Source organism: Oncorhynchus clarkii, chromosome 5 (assembly GCF_045791955.1).
Source record: "Oncorhynchus clarkii lewisi isolate Uvic-CL-2024 chromosome 5, UVic_Ocla_1.0, whole genome shotgun sequence".
Classification (NCBI taxonomy): domain Eukaryota; kingdom Metazoa; phylum Chordata; class Actinopteri; order Salmoniformes; family Salmonidae; genus Oncorhynchus; species Oncorhynchus clarkii.
In genome coordinates, this window is record NC_092151.1 from 71,149,150 (window position 1) to 71,167,690 (window position 18,541).

The 18,541-nt window shown below is 44.9% G+C and overlaps 1 protein-coding gene across 1 annotated transcript in view; it reads right to left on the bottom strand.

The window, feature by feature from the left end:
- The window catches only part of LOC139409335 (SUN domain-containing ossification factor-like), an 87,846-nt gene that overhangs the window by 15,574 nt on the left and 53,731 nt on the right, over nt 1-18,541 (bottom strand). The window contains exons 2-14 of the mRNA XM_071154315.1: nt 18,102-18,231; nt 16,913-17,011; nt 16,482-16,831; nt 12,678-12,855; nt 11,981-12,110; nt 10,288-10,412; nt 10,114-10,181; nt 9,578-9,685; nt 9,390-9,495; nt 6,170-6,190; nt 5,815-5,870; nt 3,104-3,195; nt 1,568-1,633 (exon numbers count right to left, since the gene is read on the bottom strand). Coding sequence (XP_071010416.1) covers nt 1,568-1,633; nt 3,104-3,195; nt 5,815-5,870; nt 6,170-6,190; nt 9,390-9,495; nt 9,578-9,685; nt 10,114-10,181; nt 10,288-10,412; nt 11,981-12,110; nt 12,678-12,855; nt 16,482-16,831; nt 16,913-17,011; nt 18,102-18,231 — 1,529 coding nt within the window. The remainder of the gene's footprint in view (nt 1-1,567; nt 1,634-3,103; nt 3,196-5,814; nt 5,871-6,169; nt 6,191-9,389; nt 9,496-9,577; nt 9,686-10,113; nt 10,182-10,287; nt 10,413-11,980; nt 12,111-12,677; nt 12,856-16,481; nt 16,832-16,912; nt 17,012-18,101; nt 18,232-18,541) is intronic.

Consider the following 18,541-nt stretch of genomic DNA (forward strand, 5'->3'; position numbering starts at 1 on the left):
TGCTCTGGTCAGATGAAACCAAAATTGAACTTTTTGGCAACAATGCAAAACGTTATGTTTGGCGTAAAAGCAACACAGCTGAACACACCATCCCCACTGTCAAACATGGTGGTGGCAGCATCATGGTTTGGGCCTGCTTTTCTTCAGCAGGGACAGGGAAGATGGTTAAAATTGATGGGAAGATGGATGGAGCCAAATACAGGACCATTCTGGAAGAAAACCTGATGGAGTCTGCAAAAGACCTGAGACTGGGATGGAGATTTGTCTTCCAACAAGACAATGATCCAAAACATAAAGCAAAATCTACAATGGAATGGTTCAAAAAGAAACATATCCAGGTGTTAGAATGGCCAAGTCAAAGTCCAGACCTGAATCCAATCGAGAATCTGTGGAAAGAACTGAAAACTGCTGTTCACAAATGCTCTCCATCCAACCTCACTGAGCTCGAGCTGTTTTGCAAGGAGGAATGGGTAAAAATGTCAGTCTCTCGATGTGCAAAACTGATAGAGACATACCCCAAGCGACTTACAGCTGTAATCGCAGCAAAAGGTGGCACTACAAAGTATTAACTTAAGGGGGCTGAATAATTTTGCACGCCCAATTTTTCAGTTTTTGATTTGTTAAAAAAGTTTGAAATATCCAATAAATGTCGTTCCACTTCATGATTGTGTCCCACTTGTTGTTGATTCTTCACAAAAAAATACAGTTTTATATCTTTATGTTTGAAGCCTGAAATGTGGCAAAAGGTCGCAAAGTTCAAGGGGGCCGAATACTTTCGCAAGGCACTGTACCTAAATTACATAAGTATTCACACACCCGAGTCAATACTTCGTGGTGGCGATGACAGCTGTGAGTCTTTCTGGGTAAGTCTCGAAGAGCTTTCCACACCTGGACTGTGCAACATTTGCCCATTATTATTTTCTAAATTCTTCAAGCTCTGTCATATTGTTTGTTGAGCATTCCCAGACAACCATTTTCAGGTCTTGCCATAGATTTTCAAGTAGATTTAAGTCAAAACTGTAACTCGGCTGCTCACGAACATTCTCTGTCTTCTTGGTAAGCAACTCCAGTGTAGATGTGGCCTTGTGTTTTAGGTTATTGTCCTGCTGAAAGGTGAATTCATCTCCCAGTGTAGAAAGCAGACTGAACCAGCTTTTCCTCTAGGAATTTGCCTGTGCTTAGCTCCATTCTGTGTTTGAAATTCACTGCTTAACTGAAGGACCTTACAGATTAAACATCACGTTAAACACTTACTGCACACAGAGTCCATGCAATTTATTACATGACTTGTTAAACACATTTTTACTCCTGAACTTATTTAGGCTTGAAGGGGTTGAATACTTATTGACTCAAGACATTTATTTCAGTTTTGAATTAATCTCGAAAAACATTATTCCACTTTCACATTATGGGGTATTTGTGTATAGGCCAGTGATAAACTAATCTCAGCGTAATCCCTTTTAAATTCAGGCTGTAACAACAAAATGTGGAAAAGGTCAAGGGGTGTGAAAGCCTTTAAGGCTCAAAACAATCTGACGTGATTGTGTGTCTGTGTGTACGTACGTACTTGTGGCAGAGCCCAGCAGATTTTTGGACCCCTTGTCCTCAGAGTGGAGGTACCCAGGAGGGTAGTCTGTAGATAGGGGAAAAAAAATCTTATTATTATTTAAATCAAATAAAATGTTATTGGTCACATACACATGGTTGGCAGATGTTATTGCAAGTGTAGTGAAATGCTTGTGCTTCTAGTTCTGACAGTGCAGGAATATCTAACAATTTCAAATTAATACACACAAATCTAAGTAAAGGAATGGAATAAGAATATATACACATATATGCATGAGCAATGACAGAGCAGCATAGGCAAGATGCAATAGATGGTATAAAATGCAGTATATACACTACCTTTCAAACGTTTGGGGTCACTTAGAAATGTCCCTGCTTTTGAAAGAAAAGCACATTTTTTGTCCATTAAAATAACATCAAATTGATCAGAAATAGTCTCCACGTCAACAGTGAAGAGGCGACTCCGGGATGCTGGCCTTCTAGGCAGAGTTTCTCTGTCCAGTGTCTGTGTTCTTTTGCCCATTTTAATATTTTATTTTTATTGGCCAGTCTGAGATACGGCTTTTTCTTTGCAACTCTGTCTAGAAGGCCAGTATTCCAGAGTCACCTCTATACTGTTGACATTGAGACTGGTGTTTTGCGGGTACTATTTAATGAAGCTGCCAGTTGAGGACTTGTGAGGCGTCTGTTTCTCAAACTAGACACACTAATGTACTTGTCCTCTTGCTCAGTTGTGCACCGGGGCCTCCCAATCCTTTCTATTCTGGTAGAGCCAGTTTGCGCTGTTCTGTGAAGGGAGTAGTACACAGCGTTGTACGAGATCTTCAGTTTCTTGGCAATTTCTCGCAACAAGAAAAGACTGACGAGTTTCAGAAGAAGTTATTTGTTTCTGGCCATTTTGAGCCTGTAATCAAACCCACAAATGTTGACGCTCCAGATACTCAACTAGTCTAAAGAAGGCCAATTTTATTGCTTCTTCAATCAGAACAACAGTTGCCAGCTGTGCTAACAACTGCAAAATGGTTTTCTAATGATCAATTAGCCTTTTAAAGGGATCAACTTGGATTAGCTAACACGTGCCATTGGAACACATGAGTGATGGTTGCCGATAATGGGCCTCTGTACGCCTATGTAGATATTCCATTAAAAATCAGCTGTTTCCAGCTACAATAGTCATTTACAAAATGAACAAAGTCTATACTATTTCAATGGACAATTTTTTTTTGCGTTTCTTTCAATAACAAGGACATTTCTAAGTGACCCCAAACTTTTGAACTGTAGTGTACATGGGTGATCCAAGATATATAAACATGATTAAAGTGACTAGTGATCCATGTATTAAAGTAGCCAATGATTTCAAGTCTGTATGTTGGCAGCAGCCTCTCTGTGTTAGTGATGGCTGTTTAGCAGTCGATGGCCTTGAGATCGAAGCTGTTTTTCAGTCTCTCGGTCCCAGCTTTGATTCACCTAATCAGGTACGTTATTGAGAACACAATCTCTTTTATAACCGATTATCAAACACAGTGTACCATCTCACCATAATCCTCATCAAGGTACTCCAGCCTCTCTGAGGGGTACTGAGAATCTGCAATCTCTTCATATTCCTCCACCATACTGGTACCAAACACCCTGTAAACACACACACACACACTGTTATATAACACACAAACACACAAACTAACATCTGGTTACATTTATCATATACAGCTGAAAGAGAGGAATTATGCTTAGGCTAACATGAAATTTGTCAGAAAACTGACAGGTGGGTTGACATGTTGCTGAGAGTACACTGTTCCCTATAGTATTCTCTAACTCAAACACCAGCCCTGAGGAGATGTGGGTTTGAGTGAGAGGTTCAACATCAGGGAAATGTCTGTACTGTAACTGCACATTCATATATACATCAACCCTTTAACCTTATCGACTGAGAGAATGTACACCTTAACATGTAGTTTATCTACAGAGTAGCAGCAGTTAAGTGGATGTGAACTTAGTTCCAGTTAAAAGGGGACAGAAAGGGAGTTTTTCTTTTGTTTTTTTTACTGAATGTTTTCAGATCTTCAACCAAAACCTAATATTAGACCAAGGGAACCTGAATGAACAAATAACAACAACTACATACTTATTCAATTCATTTCTTAAACAATGTTAAGCAACACCCAATGCCCTGGTGTGAAAAAGTAATTGCCCCCTTACACTCTAACTGGTTGTGCCACCTTTGGCTACATTGACTCCAATCAAACACTTCCTGTAGTTGTTGATCAGTCTCTCACGTCGCTGCGGAGGAATTCTGGCCCACTCTTCCATAAAGAGCTGCTGTAACAGCAACATGTGTTTTTTTAAAGAATGAACTGCTTGTTTGAAGTCTTTCCACAACATGTCAAATCGGGACTAGGTCTGGACTTTGCCTAGGCCATTCCCATGTAGACTTGATTGTGTGTTTTGGATCATTGTCTTGCTGCATGACAGAGCTGCGTTTCAGCTTCAGCTCACAGACGGATGGCCTGACATTCTCCTGTAGAATTCTCTGATACAGAGCAGAATTCATGGTTCATTCTATTAAGGCAAGTCGTCTAGGTCCTGTTGCAACAAAGCAAGCATCACACTACCAACACCATACTTGACTCATCTGTCCATAGTACGTTATGGATCATCCAGAGTCTGGATGATCACCCAGGTGCTTTTTGGACTACATGGGTCCCATTATGCCTGGTGAAAACCAATCACTGCATTCCACAGTAAGAACCTCATACCAATTATCAAACATGGTGGTGGTAGTGTGATGCTTTGCTGCCTCAGGACCTGGACAACTTGCCTTAGCTTCTTTTGGATAGGGGGCAGCATTTTCACTTTTGGATGAATAGCATGCCCAGAGTGAACTGCCTCCTACTCAGTCCCAGATGCTAATATATGCATAGTATTATTCGTATTGGATAGAAAACACTCTGAAGTTTCTAAAACTGTTTGAATGATGTCTGTGAGTATAACAAAACTCATATGGCAGGCAAAAACCTGAGAAAAAATCCAAACAGGAAGTGGGAAATCTGAGGTTTGTAGTTTTTGAACTCACCCCTATCGAATACACAGTGGGATATGGGTTATTTTGTACTTCCCAAGGCTTCCACTAGATGTCAACCGTCTTTAGAACGTTGTTTCAGACTTCTCATGTGATGTGTGACCGGATGGGAGCTCTTTGAATTAGTGGTCTGCCTACAGCCTCGTTCTCAGTCACACGCTTTCACTTGAGAGGTAGCTGTCGTTTCATTGCTTTTCAACAGACAATGGAATTCTCTGGTTGGAACATTTATGATAAAATCATCCTAAAGATAGAAACTTGTCAAACTAAGTATAGAATCTTCGACATGTAATATAACTTTTTAAACGTTTCGTCCGAATGGACGAGATCACGCATTTGGATTTGTTTACCAAATGCCCTAACAAAAGAAGCTATTGGACATAAATTAGCATTATCGAACAAAATAAGCATTTACTGTGGAACTGCGATTCCTGGGAGTGCATTCTGATGGAGATCATCAAAGGTAAGTGAATATTCCGCTAGCGGAACCCCAGTCCGAGACAGGTTAATAGATGGAACCATGAATTCTGCTCTGTATCATAGAATTCTACAGGAGAATGTCAGGCCATCCGTCTGTGAGCTGAAGCTGAAGCACAGCTGGGTCATGCAGCAAGACAATGGTCCAAAACACACAATTAAGTCAACATGAAAACAGCTGAAAAGCAACACATTTGAAGTTTTGGAATGGCCTAGTCAAAGTCCAAACCTAGTCCCAATTGAGATGTTGTAGCAGGACTTGAAACAAGCAGTTCATGCGTGAAAACCCACAAATGTCACTGAGTTAAAGCAGTTCTGCATGCAAGATTGGGCCAAACTCCCTCCAAGCAATGGTAGAGACTGATCAACAACTACAGGAAGCATTTGGTTGCAGTCATTGTAGCTATGTGGCACAACCAGTTAGAGTTTAAGGAGGCAAATCATTTTCCCACAGGGGAATTGGGTGCTGGATAACTGTTAATTAAATAAATAACATAAGCATACTTTTTGGGGGGTTATTTGTAACCTCAGGTTCCCTTTATCTAATATTAGGTTTCAGTTGAAGATCAGATCAAAGACATGCAAAAATAGAGAAAATAAGGGGGCAAATACTTTTACATAGCACTGCATCTGTAAAAAGTGAAATGACAGTCTCTCTACCACTCCTTCCTTCCCTCCCTCTATACATCTCTAACCTGATGAGGCTGAGGGGACAGAAGTGTTCTGATCCAAAGTGGGAGATGAGCTCCACCTGGAGGGAAGGGGAGAGGAAGGGTTAAACCACTGGTAAAACACTCAGACCTGGTTAATTAAACCACCCAGCAACACTAACATTCTAGTCATCCAATAACGTCTATACTAAATCAAATCAAAGGTGATGTCGTAGAACTTGCCAAGCTGACGATATGTTTTTATTGATGTGTGTTTTGTTTTAGTTGGTTTTGGTCATGCATTACAGTATCTGTGCACTGCCACCAAAGCTCCCCATTATGGTACATTATAGAACGCATCATTGCATATTTACAACCTCTAAAAGAGAAGAATGCTAACCTTTATGTACTTGATGAACATCTGATGCAAGAGGTCGAGACAGAGAGAGAGGGGAAAAGGAGAGAAATCAGGAAAAGGCCGATTCATGCCACAAGCAAGTCAAGCATCTGGTCCTTTTTTTTGGCATTTTCGTAAAATTATTTCCTGACAACATAACAGTGTTGACTGAATGCTTGCTCTACAAGAGACTACAAGGATAAAGCAATAAAGGACAGGGTAAGGTATACGAAGCAAAATAAGGTACAAATAGCATTAAAAGGGAAATGTATTATACAGTGCATTCAGAAAGTAGTCAGACCCCTAGATTTTTCCCACATTTTGTTACATTACAGCCTTATTCTAGAATGGATTACATTGTTTCCCCCCCCTCAATCTTCCCAAAATACCCCATAATGACAAAGAAAAACACGTTTATAGAAATTTGGGAATTTATTAAAATAAAAAAACAGGAATTTAATTTTTACATAAGTATTCAGACCCTTTACTCAGTACTTTGTTGAAGCACCTTTGGCAGTAATTACAGTCTCGAGTCTTAGGTATGACGCTACAATCTTGGTACACCTGTATTTGGGAGCTCCTCCCATTATTCTCTGCAGATCCTCTCAAGCTCTGTCAAGTTGGATAGGGAGCGTTGCTGCACAGCTATTTTCAGTTCTCTCAAAGGTGTTAGATTGGGTTCAAGTCTGGGCTTTGGCTGGGCCACTCAAGGACATTCAGAGACTTGTCTCGAAGCCTCTTCTGCATTGTCTTGGCTATGTGCTTAGGGTCGTTGTCCTGTTGGAAGGTGAATCTTCACCCCAGTCTGAGGTCCTGAGCACTCTGGAGCAGGTTTTCATGAAGGATCTCTGTACTTTGCTTCGTTCATCTTTGCCTCGATCCTGACTAGCCTGCCAGTCCCAACCACTGAAAAACATCCCCACAGCATGATACTGCCACCACCAAACTTCATCATAGTGATGGTGCCAGGTTTCCTCCAGACGTGGCACTTGGCATTCAGACCAAAGAGTTTAGTCTTCGTTTCATCAGACCAGAGAATCTTGTTTCTGACAGTCTTTAGGTGCCTTTTGGCAAACTCAAAGCGGGCTGTTATGTGGTTTTTACTTTAGAGTGGTTCCGTCTGGCCACACCATATAGGCCTGATTGGTGGAGTGCTGCAGTGATGGTTGTCCTTCTGGAAGGTTCTCCCATCTCCACAGAGAAACTCTAGAGCTCTGTCAGAGTGACCATCGGGTTCTTAGTCACCTCCCTGACCAAAGCCCTTCTCCCTCGATTGCACAGTTTGGCCGGACGGCCAGCTCTTGGAATAGTCTTGGTGGTTCCAAACATCATCCATTTAAAAATGGATGGGGGCCACTTAGGGACCTTCAATGCTGCAAAAACATGTTGGTATCCTTCCACAGATCTGTGCCTCGACACAGAGCTGCGAGACAGGACTACGGACAATTCCTTCGACCTCATGGCTTGGTTTTTGCTCTGACATGTACCGTCAACTGTGGGATCTTATATAGACAGGTGTGTGCCTTTCAAATCATGTCCAATCAATTGAATTTACTACAGGTGGACTCCAATCAAGTTGTAGAAACATCAAGGATGATCAATGGAAATAGGATTTCACCTGCGCTCAATTTAGAGTCAGAATAGTTATGTAAATAAGGTGTTTTTTATTTGTAATAAATTTGCAAACATGTCTAAAACCTGTTTTTGCTTTGTCATTATGGGGTATAATGTGTAGATTGCTGAGGATTTATTTGTATTTAATCCATTTTAGAATAAGGCTGTAACATAACAAAATGTGGAAAAAGTAAAGGGTTCCGAATTGTTTCAGAATGCACTGTAAGTATTCATAGCAGTTACTTTAGAGGAGTAGGGAAGAGGTAGCCACACACACACACACACACACACAGACAACCTAGACAGACACACATACACACATACACAGACAACCTAGACAGACAGACAACCTAGACAGAGACCCAGACCCAGACCCAGACAACCTAGACAGAGACCCAGACAACCTAGACCCAGACAACCTAGACAGAGACAACCTAGACAGAGACAACCTAGACAGAGACAACCTAGACAGAGACAACCTAGACAGAGACAACCTAGACCCAGACAACCTAGACCCAGACAACCTAGACCCAGACAACCTAGACAGAGACCCAGACAACCTAGACAGAGACCCAGACAACCTAGACAGAGACCCAGACAACCTAGACAGAGACCCAGACAACCAAGACAGAGACCCAGACAACCTAGACAGAGACCCAGACAACCCAGACAGAGACCCAGACAGAGACCCCAGACACACACAGAGACCCCAGACACACACAGACAACCCAGACACACACAGACAACCTAGACACACACAGACAACCTAGACACACAGACAGACAACCTAGACACACAGACAGACAACCTAGACACACAGACAGACAACCTAGACACACAGACAGACAACCTAGACACACAGACAGACAACCTAGACACACAGACAGACAACCTAGACACACAGACAGACAACCTAGACACACAGAGAGACAACCTAGACACACAGACAGACAACCTAGACACACAGACAGACAACCTAGACACACAGACAGACTCAGACAGACAGAGACACACAGACAGACAGAGACACACAGACAGACCAAGACATATCAGGTTGATATCAGCTTCAGTTCTTCTTGAAACTAAATAAACTTTGGACCTATTCACACAGTAGTTTGTGAAATTACAATTCATAATTTGGTAACAGTGGCATATTCATACTAACCCAACAACACAAAAAAATCTACCCAAAAATATTATTTTAAACTACACAAATAATTAAATAAATAAATGCAATAACACTTAAAGCTTAGATAAGAGAAGATGGCGAGGAGGAGTAGAGTTGAAAGACTACAATATAGTAGGCACTTTCCAATACTTCTTTACTGTATTTATTACACATAGAAGTAGGGAGGAAAGGTAGCTGAAATACATCCAACACCCTCAGAATATTTCCTTCCACATTTTCACCCTCACAATCACATATATGATGTGAGGTTTCAGTAGGGAGCCAGTCTCATGTTGATGACATAGGAAACCTATTGTGAAGTGATGAGGAATTTACCTGGGCTTAGAACATAGAATTCAAATGGTGTGTGTGTCTGCAGTTTGTCTGTGTATGGGTGTTTGCAGTGTGTGTGTGTGTAGGTGTGACTGTGTAAGTATGTACCTTGATGTATTTGGCGTAGAGCTGTTCATCCAATGGGAAGCTCTGGACGGTGCGCTCGTCACGGGCGTGAAACGTTCCCAACTTCAACCACTTGTTGGTGGGATACCTGAGAGAGAGCAAGAGAACGAGAGGGGTGGTCAGAGGGGTGTGTGTGTGTCCGGAGAGAAACGGGAAGGGTGTGCATGTACCTGTCGCTGATGGAGACCAGGAAGTCTTTAGGTGTGGAGGAGAAGAGTTCAAAGTTAGCGATGTCCAACTGTTTCACCTGGATGGGTTCACACAGCTCTATCACAAACCTAGAGAGAGAAAAGGGGAAGAGGAATATAGAGGTAGATGAGGAATGATAATGTGAGATCATTTCCAGCTGCCTGCTCTCCCCTTGACCTTTGCCTGGGCAGATGGTTGGCAGTTGGGTTCACACATGCTGAGGGGACAATGTGTGTGTGTTTCTGGAGGAAACAGCAAAGCAGAACAATGAGTAACCCATTGTCACGCTGCAGCTCCACAGAGAGCAGCCAGGACCAGGAGAGAGAGAAGGAAGGGCAAACTGTCCACAAAATTAAACAACGAGAGATGACTAGATTGAAAATCTGACACCTTTATTTATTCTCATGATTGTTTCGAACTGTGTATCCCTCTTGCACAATCTTAACTGAAGCAAAAATGACAACGTCTCCTGCATCAGCAAGTATAGACACGCCCCTCGAATGTGTGTGTGACTCACCAGATCTTGATGCTGCAGGGGTTCAGCATGTACAGGTCCATATTCTCCATGAGGATAGCAGATGTACTCTGGAAACCAGAGAGGACAGAGAGAACAAAATGGAAAATATGAGACACATAATGAGTCAATGGACTGATTCTTACGGTTCTAAGAACATAAAGACTTGTGTGTTACCTTGGCCTCTGTGTTAGCTGACAGTATCTTAGCGCCACACTCCACAGAAGCATAGTTGTTTTTAAAGTTCTTCTGTACCTTCTTCACAGGGGGGCTTCCACTTGAAGAGGTATGGAGGGACAGAGCTGGAGAAGACAGGGGGGTTAAGAGGTGTGTGTGTGTGTGGGTTGGTTCTTCTATCCTTGAGGGGACCTAAAATCCCCCCCAAAATCCCCACAAGGATAGTAAAAAAAAAGGAAAATTCTCCCTTGTGGGGAAATTTCCCATGTCAACAAAGGCTATTTTAAGCTTAGGGGTTAAGTTTAGGGTTACCATTAGGGTTAGGGTAAAACCCTATTTTTGCTCGATCCGAAAATGTGGTCGGAAACTTCATATGGAGGGAGGGTGTGACGCAAATGCCGAGCTTCTGGAGGCATGCAGAGGACAAATCAAGCTCCGTACCGCATTGCTGTGCTCCTCTCAAATGTTTTAACTATGTGGAGGGCTCCGTATAACTCCACATTGACATGATTGGTTGACGGCAGGTGGGGGTGGTATATCTTGTATAAACACAAACGCACTTCCTTGACAACAGCTCTGTTCAGCACAATAAGGATGAAACCCTGACGTCTGTGGAGGCTGCATGGCAGTAAATGCTGTACGGCCTTGTCAGAAGTCAGATTGACCATGCAGAGCCTTTAAGGGGTTAGTGGTTAGAGGTTTAGGAGTTAGGTTAGGGAAAATAGGATTTTAGGTCCCCACGAGGATAGAACAAAACGTGTGTGTGTGTGAGAAAGATGCAGTCCGGGACCTTAAACACTTCCAAATCCGTAACATAGTGCACAAATTACAAAAAATATAAAACATATGAAATGGATGACGTTGTACACAATTACCACCATCACGCCATCTGTTTATAAATGTGTCTGTCTGGTCTGTGATGGTGACGCTGAGGACAGGAGATCTACACAAGGTCCAGTTTCTAGCTCAGCGGATAATAACACAATGGGTTAACTGACCCCTCTAATTTTATTTTATAAATTTATTTATTTTACCTTTATTTAACCAGGCAAGTCAGTTATGAACAAATTCTTATTTTCAATGACGGCCTAGGAACAGTGGGTTAACTGCCTGTTCAGGGGCAGAACGACAGATTTGTACCTTGTCAGCTCGGGGATTTGAACTTCCGGTTACTAGCCCAACGCTCTAACCACTAGGCCTGATTTAAGAGTGTGAGGGTACTGTACGCAATCTGGAAGTATTTTTGTGTGTGTCTGTGTGTGTGTGTGTGTGCAGTGCATGTGGCGTGGAGTTTGAGAGTGTGTGTGAACTCATGCATGTCTGTTGGTCTGTGTTCTTCTGCTCCAGTAGACCGGGCCAATTATGACAGTGGAGAAAGAGTGCTGCCTCAGAGGAGGAGGGTGAGAGGTTGACAACACACACACACATGGTCCAGTACCCATACTGCCCTCATACAGAGGGAAGAGATTCAAGAATGAAAGGCAAGAGGGGAGAAACTATGAGGGATAGAGAGAAAGAATAGAGGGAAGGAGGAAGATGGAGGGAAGAGAGAAAGCGATCGAGTGAGTTGAAAGGAGGAAAGAGATGTGTCTGAAAAATGACTGTTGCGACCATCATGCCTTCTTCATGGTCACTGAGCTTCTCCTGAACATGATATTAATGATGGGAACGTGTCCCTGTGTGTGTTTCTTACTCTTCTCTTTCTCCACTTCCATGACTTGTTTCTTCCACTCGTCGAAGGTTGGGATGTCCTCCTTACTGGGCACTGAGGGGTCCGTCTCAATAGCGCTGGCATCACTGGCATCCACTGCCTGATCCACTGCCTTGACAGGTATAGAGACACACGTCATACAGACACGCCATACAGACACGCCATACAGACACGCCATACAGACACGTCCAGTGAGCTGTAATTTATATATTACACAATCACTTGATAAGACCCCAGAACGGTCGACAAAGCCACCAAATGGCAAAGGCTGTTCATTAACACACAGATACGGGCCAATCCGGTTCAGCTCTGTCTGTCTGCAGCCAATGTAGTTAGAGAACAGAACAGCTCTGTACCAATACTGGACAGGGCTTTTAATTCATCACCATCTACAAACAAAGGCTGACCCTCTTCTTCTCTCTTTCCCACCCTCTTCTTCCATTCTCTCGCTCACTCCCTCCCTTCCATCCCTCCTCCCAGTAAGAGAAAGGCAGAGGGAGCAGAGGGTTCATTTACTGAATGAAGGATTTTGCAGGATTGGCTGCCAAGCTGTGTGTAGCTCCTCCCCCCCAATGCTCACACGTAAACCTCTACACTCCCATTACATTTACAGTCAGTGGCACAACTAACGGTCTACTCTCTGTAACACTGAGGAATAGGTTGTAGGACTCCCTCTCACCTGCTGGTCTTGGTCGGTGTCTTGGTGCCTGTGGGAGGTGTTTCCCCCCAGGTCCAGCTCTGGTAGACCTTGGTCCTGGTCTGGGTCCTCTGGGCTGACAGATGCTTGGACATCAGCATCAGAACCAGCCTGAATTTGATCCTGCTCTGACTGGCTCTCCACTAGGTCAGCATCACCACTATGGGGGAGAGGGAGAAAAGGCGAGTGGAGGACAGAAGAGAGGGTTAGAGGGGATGAAAGAAGAAACAATCTGGATCCACAGTATTTTATTTCAATAACATTATTAAAAATAACATTTATTTCAATAGCATTTTAATTTTTAAAATAATAATTACGTGAAAAACTCAAAAAACTATTTCAGCCCAAAGGGAATATCAGTTAAATAATGTACATCAGAGGTTGACTAGTGACACCACCTCTTACGATACGATAAATACTTGATTTATACCAAAGAGGAAGTTGTCGTGGACCCATAATTCTGCTATATTAACAGAAATAACATCTCATATACATCATACGTACAATACACATCTCATTTTAGTAATTTAGCTGTGCACTCATCTTAAGATAGATAGTGGGACAACCACATATCAGAGTTAGTAAGCTACTTTATTGAAGAAAAATGTACTCTCAGCAAAGTCAGAGCTAGTAAAGGGGAAAAGAGTCAAGTGCAAGTGTTCATTCACTTTTTGAGGAGAGGGTGCAAGGGGATGATTTAAGGTTCTCTTTGAAGAGGTAGTGTTTCAGATGTTTTAGGAAGATGGGCAGGGACTCTGCTGTCCTAGCTTCAGGGAGACACTGTTTCCAACATTGGGGTGCCAGGACAGAGAAGAGCTTGTACTGGGTTGAGTGTGAGCTGCCCTCCTGTAGGGGTGGGAGGGCCAAGAGACCAGAGGTGGCAGAACGGAGTGCTCGGGTTGGGGTGTAGGGTTTGAGCAGAGCCTGATGGTAGGGAGGTGCAGTTCCCCTTGCTGCTCTGTAGGTAAGTACCATGGTCTTGTAGTGGATGTGAGCTTCTACTGGAAGCCAGTGGAGTGTGAGGAAGGAGCCGGGTGACATGGGAGGAGACGGGTGACATGGGAGGTGACGGGTGACATGGGAGGTGACGGGTGACATGGGAGGTGCCGGGTGACATGGGAGGTGCCGGGTGACATGGGAGGAGCCGGGTGACATGGGGGGAGACGGGTGACATGGGAGGAGCCGGGTGACATGGGAGAACTTGGGAAGGTAGAACAGCAGGTGAGATGCAGTGTTCTGGATAAGTTACAGGGGTTTGATGGCACAAGCGGGGACCCCAGCCAACAGCGAGTTGCAGTATTCCAGGCGGGAGATGACAAGTGCCTGGATTAGGACCTGCGCGGCTTCCTGTATGAGGAAGGGTTGTACTCCACGGATGTTGTAGAGCATGAACCTGCAGGAGCGGGTCACTGCTTTGATGAGGACACCGTGGAGTTGTCAAAAGTGATGGAGAGTTCTTGGAGCAGGCAGCCTTTCCCCAGGAGGAAGAGCAGCTACGTCTTGTCAAGTTTGAGTTTAGGGTGGTGGACCGACACCCAAGCGGAGATAACTGCCAGGCTTGCAGAGATGCATGTTGCCTTCTGGGTGTCAGAAGGGGGAAGCCGAAAAGTAGGTGAGTGTCATCCGCATAGCAATGATAAGAGAGACCATGTGAGGATATGACAGAGCCGAGGGACTTGGTGTAGAGAGAGAAGAGGAAAGGACCAAGAGACCTGGGGGACACCAGTAGTGAGGAGACTGTGGTGCAGACACAGATCCTCTCCATGTCACCTGGTAGGAGCAACCTGCCCGGTAGGATGCAATTCAAGAGTGTGCAGAGCCTGAAACACCCAGCCCTGAGGGTGGAGAGGAGGATCTGATGGTTCACAGTGTCGAAGGCAGCAGATAGATCTAGGAGGATGAGAACAGAAGAGAGAGAGTCAGCTTTGGCAGTGAGGAGAGCTTCTGTCACAGAGAAGAGCAGTCTCGGTTGAGTGACCCGTCTTGAAGCTGGTTAGGGTCAAGAAGATTGTTTTGAGAGAGATAGTGAGAGAGTTGGTCAGAGACAGCACCCTCAAGTGTTTTGGAAAGAGAATCATGAAGTGATACCGGTCTGTAGGATTTGACGTCAAAGTGTGTTCGTTTCTTGAGGAGGGGAGCGACTCGGGCCATTTTGAAGTCAGGGAAATGCAGCCAGTGGTCAGGGATGAGTTGACGAGGGAAGTGAGGAATGGGAGAAGGTCTCCAGAGATGGTCTGGAGAAGGGGATGGGGTTGAGCAGGAACGTTGTCGGGCGGCCGGACCTCACTAGTCACAAGATTTCCTCTGCAGAGAGAGGGGAGAAAGTAATCAAGGCGTAGGGTAGTGGGACCAGTGGACTTAATAGGCTGAGTGAATGAGCAGCAAATGTCGTCAACCTTTTCAAAGTGGTTGACAAAGTCATCCGCAGAGAGGGAGGGCGATTAAGGAGGGAGAAGAAGGCTTGACATTTAGAGTGATAGAAAGTGGCGGAGGGAGTGAGGAGGTAGTGAAAGGACAATAGGTCCTCCGAAAGTTTTCGCTCAGCTGGCCACAGCCCTGTAAGCTCGCAATGAGTTACTCAGACACAGAGCAGGAGGGGACAGCCGAGCCGGCCGGGGGAAAAGGGGACAATACGAGTCATAAGAAGCAGAAAGGGAGGATCGTAGGGTCAAAGAGGCAGAGTCAGGAGGGAGAAGGAATTATCAGAAGGGAGAGATGATAGGAGAGAAGAGGAGAGAGGAGTGAGAGAGAGAGTAAAGATTGTGACGGCGCATGACCATCTGGGTAGGGGCTGAGTGGTTAAGGTTGGAGGAAAGGGAGACAGAAAAGGAAACAAAGTAGTGATCAGAGACCTGGAGGAGTTACAGTGACATTAGAAGGCAAGCAGCCTCTAATAAAGATGAGGTCAAGCGTATTGCCTGCCTTGTGAGTGGGAGGGGACTGGGAAAGGGTGAGGTCAAAACAGGCAAGAAGGGTAATGAAAGAGTTGTAAAGAAGTGAATCAAAGGCAGACGTCAGGAGGTTGAAGTCACCAAGTATGAAGAGTGGTGAGCCATCGTCGGGCAATGAGCTTGTCAAGGTGTCAAACTCATTGAAGAACTCCCTAACGGCACCTGGCAGGTGATAGATGACAATGTTAAGCTTGAGTGGACAAGTGAAAGTGACAGCATGGAATTCAAATGAGGAGATGGACAGGTGAGAGAGGGAGAAAATAGCCCTGTGCCACCACCGCGACGACCAGATGCTCTTGGACTATGAGAGAAAACGTAGTCAGATGGAGAGCAGCTGGAGTAGCAGTCTTCTCTGGGGTAATCCATGTATTTGTCTGGGTCTTCCTCAGGGCAGCATAGGCTGAGATGAACTCGGAAGTTCCAAAACGCTGCCGGAGACCAGGAATTCCACATTGTTCTCGCAGGGTACACTAAATGAGTTGGGTTGCAGCCAAGGTTTGGGGAGCGTCTTTAAAGCCTACATGGAGAGGAGCGAACTGAGAGAACACACACAGTTGCCAAAGCTACAAAAGAGCAAAATTAGATCTGAAAAGCAACTAGGGAAGATATTCAAGTGAGCGAGTGATGTGGACCCTTCCTGCCCCTTAATACTGTTTGATGAGCAGTCAGCAGTTCACACACACACCAAGTGGGCTATTAGGAAGACCGGGAGCACTTAAAGTAGGTGGCCCTAGCTAGCAAAAAGAAAGTACTAGACAAAAACAGATTAAGACAATTATAGTCCTCACTCCTGGAGATATCAGGAGTCATCTAGCTATAGAATGAAGCAGCTTACCTGGCTGGGGCTGGAGCAGGGGTGTGAGAGGTAGGTGTGTGTTGGGGGTCTTCTGTGGCCGGGGCTGGGCTGGGTTCTGCCAGGGCATCACTGCGGGTCTCGGGCGGGGCTGGGGGGTCTGTGGAGGCTTGGTCCTGGGCTAGGTCATCGCTGGGCGATGGGGTGGAGGAGGGTGGAGTTGCCTGGTCCTGGAGGGGAGGGAGTTGTGTATCGGGCTCTGGGTGGGTGTGTGTGTGAGGCTGTGTCATTTGTGTGCTTGGCTCAGCAGCAGCAGCGGGGGGTTCAGGATCAGCGTGTGGTTCTGGGGCTGACCAGACCTCTACCACTACAGGCTCCTCCTGATTCACAGTCTGGAAAACACACAGTTCAATTCGCTCCGTCGGTTTGTGTGTGTGTGTGTGTGTGTGTGTGTGTGTGTGTGTGCCTGTTACCTGTTCAGTGTTGTGTGTGTTGGGCTCCTCTAGTGCAGCCCTCTCTGTCTCCAGTCCCACGTCGTAGGAGGAGTGTGTGTGTGTCCTCGGCGACTCCATCTGGGGAACAGGCGCACGCGCCGTTAGAACATGACACAGACACACTTCGAATAGGAAGTTTTAATTCTACAGACACTATGGTAAACTGAAGTAGGCTAGCCTCTTTCGCCAGAAGACATGACAGAATGATAGAAAAACACCAAAAAACAGGAGAATGAGTGAGCGTCTCAGGCTGAGAAACAGTTCTTTGTTAGACTGAGGGACAGAACAAAAGGCTATAAGGGACTGACAGCACGGCTCCGACAGTACAGACAGGCCTGTTTGCCATGTGTACATTGACAGTATGCCAGCATGCAGCAGGTTTGTACTTACATGCCCGGAGGACTAAATATGTGTTGACATAGCAGCCCCCCACCCCTCTCCCTCAGGCCCCCAGTTCAGAGTTGTGTGTGAATATGGGCTGAATATGAATATGGGCTGAGACAGTTTAAGAGGGATTAGTCTTTATTTGGCTAATACTGTCAAAACAAAGTCTGAGTGAGGCCTAGTGGGGTCTGGGGGAAAGCTGAGTGAACTGTGGCCTGCCCCTGGTCTGACCTGGCCAGGGCCTAGATAAATTACCTTTACCATAGTCTCAGGAAGACACTATGGCAGAGCAAGCAGACCTGCTCTCAGCCTAGGGGCCAGAAATAGGGGCTGGGAGGAGGTCTAGTCAACAATCTAATGCACAACAGCCACCAATGTTAAGTCTTGCATATTTCTTCAGCCAAATACCACCCCCACTCACCTCTAGCCATAGGTCAGGAACACATACACACAAACACCTCTCCTCCACTTCCCAGGCCAAATCCCAAACTCATTACGGCCTTACCTCCTCTGTCTTTCACTGGAGGTCAAGCATGACCCCACATATAGGACTACACAACCCTCTCCCCCTCCCTTAACATATTCACACTCATGGCTTTGTTGAACTGGTAGGTCAGAGGAAAATAAACGCTTTAGGTGGGTCACCGTGCAAACAATTAGTTAACTCAGGTCTGATCATGATCCTTTCTGGCTGAAAACCCCATAGTAAGTAACTGATTCTAGGTGTAGTAGTGGATTATTAGCCTGGTGGTCCAGTCCGTTTGTGTTTTAGACAACTCCTCACCTTGAGGTCCGTCCTGTGGTACTGCGCATGCTCATGGTCGTGAAGATGCTCTGGGGGGCTGCTGTCTCCACTAGACACACCTGGACCTGACGAGTTGTGCTCTGAACAACACACATGACTTCTGGGGTACCTGGAAGACAGAGACAGGCTCAGTAACACACAATGAACAATACAGCTGGGGTACCAACGCTGTCATGCGTAGAAAGACAATTATGCATGCATGCAGTACCAGTCAAAAGTTTGGACACTTACTCATTCCAGGGTTTTTCTTTATTTTTTATATTTTTTCTACATTATAGAATAATAGTGAAGACATCAGAACTATTAAATAACACAGAAGGAATAGTGTAGTAACCAAATTTTAAAAAGTGTAGCCACCCTTGTTGACAGCTTTACAAAGTCCCCCACCCCATGCAAACTTTGCCACCGCTGCCTTACAG